Here is a 5,000-nt window from a genome sequence, read left to right as displayed (position 1 = left end):
TCTCACACCATCACACTTCTGCTCGGTGCGGTTCTGCGCTGACTCGGACTCCGGAGCCCGGTTACGGTTCCTGCTTCCATTGTGTGCTGATCCAATCCAATTTAACTGGTGTGGAACCAATCAGTGAGGCCCTACGTCATTGGTCCCACCCTCCAGAAGGGGCGGAGCAGGGTTCCCGCTACACCCTGGACACGAGGGCGGTGGTATTCACTCCACCTGGAAGTGGTTTTAATCTTGTGGCCGATGGGTGCGTACTCAGAGCGTCTCTCTGTGGTGCGAGCTGTGATTTTAAACACAGAAGTGTGTGTGAAGGTGGAGGCTGTGGTACAGACTCCTCTGGGATTTAAGAAGCAAAGCGAGAACAAAACGACAATTCTGCAGCTACAGAGATCTGAGGAGGATCTTACAGCGGCGTGACGTTCACATCTGGAAACCTCAGCCGACAGAGAGATAGAGAGACAGAGAGAGAGAGACTGTGTAAAGAAAAAGAAAGAAATCTCCAGTCTCAAGAACAGAGGGAGAGAATGAAACGCTCGCTCAGATGTGCCTCTGAATCTCCAGAATAACCCGAGAACATCCCCTCCATCACTCTATCGCTCTCTTCTCTTTCAGTCTTCCCCCTCTCCTCCTCCACTTCTCCTGATCTGTCTTTCACTGAAGCAGCGGCCAGTCATTTTCTCCGTAACTCAAAGCCTTCTGCATGGTGTCTGTGAAGTGTTCACACCGGGCTGAACTAGTTTATGATCCACAGAGTGGGGCTCTAACACAGGGCGGCCATGTTTAAAACAGAGTTTAGTACAGAATCTGGGCCATCTTATTTAACAGATAGGGTACCAGAATGTAGCCACTGCACAATTTAAGGTGGAACAGAAACTTCAAATAAGAAGCTAGGGTACCAGAATGTAGCCCCTGCACCATTTAAGGTGGAACAGAAACTTCAAATAAGAAGCTAGGTTACCAGAATGTAGCCACTGCACCATTTAAGGTGGAACAGAAACTTCAAATAAGAAGCTAGGGTACCAGAATGTAGCCGCTGCACCATTTAAGGTGGAACAAAAACTTCAAATAAGAAGCTAGGTTACCAGAATGTAGCCGCTGCACCATTTAAGGTGGAAAGGAAACTTCAAATAAGAAGCTAGAGTACCAGAATGTAGCCCCTGCACCATTTAAGGTGGAACAGAAACTTCAAATAAGAAGCTAGGGTACCAGAATGTAGCCGCTGCACCATTTAAGGTGGAAAGGAAACTTCAAATAAGAAGCTAGGGTACCAGAATGTAGCCACTGCACCATTTAAGGTGGAACGGAAACATCAAATAAGAAGCTAGCGTACCAGAATGTAGCCGCTGCACCATTTAATGTGGAATGGAAACTTCAAATAAGAAGCTAGGGTACCAGAATGTAGCCACTGCACCATTTAAGGTGGAACAGAAACTTCAAATAAGAAGCTAGGGTACCAGAATGTAGCCACTGCACCATTTAAGGTGGAACAGAAACTTCAAATAAGAAGCTAGGGTACCAGAATGTAGCCCCTGCACCATTTAAGGTGGAACAGAAACTTCAAATAAGAAGCTAGGTTACCAGAATGTAGCCACTGCACCATTTAAGGTGGAACAGAAACTTCAAATAAGAAGCTAGGGTACCAGAATGTAGCCGCTGCACCATTTAAGGTGGAACAAAAACTTCAAATAAGAAGCTAGGTTACCAGAATGTAGCCGCTGCACCATTTAAGGTGGAAAGGAAACTTCAAATAAGAAGCTAGAGTACCAGAATGTAGCCCCTGCACCATTTAAGGTGGAACAGAAACTTCAAATAAGAAGCTAGGGTACCAGAATGTAGCCGCTGCACCATTTAAGGTGGAAAGGAAACTTCAAATAAGAAGCTAGGGTACCAGAATGTAGCCACTGCACCATTTAAGGTGGAACGGAAACATCAAATAAGAAGCTAGCGTACCAGAATGTAGCCGCTGCACCATTTAATGTGGAATGGAAACTTCAAATAAGAAGCTAGGGTACCAGAATGTAGCCACTGCACCATTTAAGGTGGAACAGAAACTTCAAATAAGAAGCTAGGGTACCAGAACGTAGCCACTGCACCATTTAAGGTGGAACGGAATCTTCAGATAAGAAGCTAGTGTACCAAAATGTAGCCCCTGCACCATTTAAGGTGGAACGGAATCTTCAAATAAGAAGCTAGGGTACCAGAATGTAGCCACTGGACCATTTAAGGTGGAACAGAAACTTCAAATAAGAAGCTAGGGTACCAGAACGTAGCCACTGCACCATTTAAGGTGGAACGGAATCTTCAGATAAGAAGCTAGTGTACCAAAATGTAGCCCCTGCACCATTTAAGGTGGAACGGAATCTTCAAATAAGAAGCTAGGGTACCAGAATGTAGCCACTGGACCATTTAAGGTGGAACGGAAATTTCTGAAGACACCTAGATACAAACCAAACCTCAATGCTTTGGAGAAGTGCTCTGTGTTGTGGATGTCATTTTTTTGAAAGATACAGCAGCACATGTATGAATTTGTTTGGTGCCTCACCAGCGCAGGGCGATTTTGATGGGCGTGGTCAAACAGGAAGTGAAGAGGTCAGCCGGGAGGTCCGGGTTCATGGGCAGCAGCTCGTTGGCTTCGCAGGCCGCCAGCTGGATGCAGTTCTTCATGGACGGGGGCAGTGGCATCTGGGCCAGAGGGTGGTTGGGGTTTATCGCTGCCACCTACAGGACAGACACAGCACAGGGTTTAGAGTTACTATGTGCAGCCTAGAGACATACCCCAGTAAAACAGAGCTGAGGAACTGACCGTAGATGAGTCGGACCAATCACAGAAAGCCAAACACTCGAGTGCTGTGACAACACAACCATGACTCCAAACTCCAGCAGCACTGCTGTGTCCGATCCACTCGCACCAGCACAACACACACTAACACCACCACCTGGTTCTGGTTCTTAATAAAACGTCCGTGTCCGTGGTCAAAACCCCAGGAGCCCCACAGCAGCATCTAAACAGAACCTGTTCCTTTAAATGATAACGAGCCGCTAACTGTTCACCCCGACCCCGAGCGCACAGCAGTGAGGAGCGAGGAGCAGAAGCTGTTTTTTTAGCCGTTTTCGCTCAATTCTCTTTCTTCGTTCTTGTTTTCACTCAGTGCTTATTTCTCCGCGCTCCTTGTGTCTGTTTAACCTCGTCTTTGCGCGCTCACATTAACGTAGGTCCAGCGCTGTGATTGGACAGACTCAGACGAGGGGGCGGGGCCATTCTAAAGTCTCTGAACTTGACGTCAGAAGCGGAGCAGAATCAGAACGACTTGAGTACAGAAAACAGTCTGGGTGGGTCTTGTTTCACAGTGTTTATATAAATATAAATATATATATTTTAAAGAAAAGAATGAAGAGCCACTACATCGTCAACTTCACACACAAGCGTCGCAATAATCACCGGCTACTGACGGCAGATGTGCTTTATTGGATATTTGAGATGGATCATACAAAAACAGCCCTGCTAATTAACATATTTGCATATTCGTAGACCTAACGAATTAGCATGCCAATCAGAAGAGCAGAATTAGCGGCGCTCTGCTGGGAGACCACGAGTTTAATAACGATGAATACATCGCAGAGACAATGCGTTCATTAGAGACAGATTACCGCAGTGACACATACACACACACACAGGCTGGTTCTGCTATACTTGTGAGGACCTGCACTAGAACAAAGATTACTGTAGCTACAACTATTAATCTACAGCTACATCGAACTCTTCGTCACAAAAAGTAAATGATTTCCCTCGTTTCGTTTTTTCACACTGGCGTTTCAGCTTTTGTATAAAAGCATTAGAAATTAAAATACCACAAAATGAGACTCTGTCTTTGCGAGGACATCTGGTCCTCTCAAATATATAAAAACACCCCCACACACACTTTCACCCGTAACTTCAAGGCATCCTCATTTGATATTAACACATTAACACATCACACGTCCACCTTTTGTTTAACAGTCTGTAAACACCCCTTAAAAAGACTGATCGAGGACACTCTGGAGCAGCTGCACATGAGTCTAAAGTCCATGCTCAATGCCAAGAGCAGACCAGAGGGGTATAAGACCCCCCAGCGTCAGACTGTGGATCAAAGGAACATCCAAAACCTTCAGGGACTGACCCTTCACCATCAGCTCCTGACCTCAGGCAGGTTTACGTGGCTGTACGCCATCAGATCTTCAGCGCAATGTTCCAACATCCGGCCTAAAGCCTGCTGTTAAAGAGAGGAACACACTCCTGATTCACGCCCTTCACAGGTTCAGCAGCTGCCCACAAACATCGGGCCACGCCGAAGAACAAAGGCCTTCTCGAATTGTTACAGAAATGAATGGAAAGTGACTTTAATCCAAATTTAATCTTGAGCATTTCTATTGGTCAGTTCGGTGTGAGGGGCGGGTCCTGTGGTCAAACGAGGGAGGATGTAAAATAACGACAGAAAAATTACTGTTTGTCTCAACAAACATGAGGGAGGCCAAATGGCTTCACAGTGTGTGTGTGTGTGTGTGTTATGTAATGTTTTATAACAGTGCGGTAAAAGGGACTCCCCACCAGAGCTTCCTCTTGCATTAATAATATCCTTCCGGAAGCATCCTGTCATATCTCTCTCTCCCTCTCTCTCTTTTCTCATTCTATATGTCGGCCTTTTCTCTTTATCCTTCATCTCTCTCTCTCTCTCTCTCTCTCTCTCTCTCTCTCTCTCTCCTCTATAGTCTTCATCTTCTCTTTCTCTTGCAGAGTAAATTTAAATCTAATTTCCATCTCTCTCCCTCCCTCTCTCTCTCTCTCTCTTTCCTTTATTGCATTTTCTTCTCTATATTCTGTTTTCTCAGTTTCTTGTATTTACTTTCTCTCTCCTCCTCTCAGGGCTGCTTTTCTTGATATTTTCCCTTTTGCTTCTCTCTTTTCAACTTTTTCTATTCTTTATTTATTTTTTTTTTCCTTCTTTTCCTCTTTTCTCTTTCCT

At 45.3% G+C, this 5,000-nt stretch overlaps 1 protein-coding gene across 3 annotated transcripts in view; it reads right to left on the bottom strand.

The window, feature by feature from the left end:
- rptor (regulatory associated protein of MTOR, complex 1) overlaps nucleotides 1-5,000 on the bottom strand; it is a 119,479-nt gene that overhangs the window by 68,206 nt on the left and 46,273 nt on the right. For all 3 annotated transcript variants that reach the window (XM_066665779.1, XM_066665780.1, XM_066665781.1), the window contains exon 7: nucleotides 2,543-2,718. In XM_066665779.1, the coding sequence (XP_066521876.1) occupies nucleotides 2,543-2,718 (176 nt within the window). The remainder of the gene's footprint in view (nucleotides 1-2,542; nucleotides 2,719-5,000) is intronic.

Source organism: Hoplias malabaricus, chromosome 3 (genome assembly GCF_029633855.1).
Source record: "Hoplias malabaricus isolate fHopMal1 chromosome 3, fHopMal1.hap1, whole genome shotgun sequence".
Lineage (NCBI taxonomy): Eukaryota > Metazoa > Chordata > Actinopteri > Characiformes > Erythrinidae > Hoplias > Hoplias malabaricus.
Note: the sequence above shows the minus strand (reverse complement) of the source record. Positions and strands in the feature narration are given on the sequence as shown.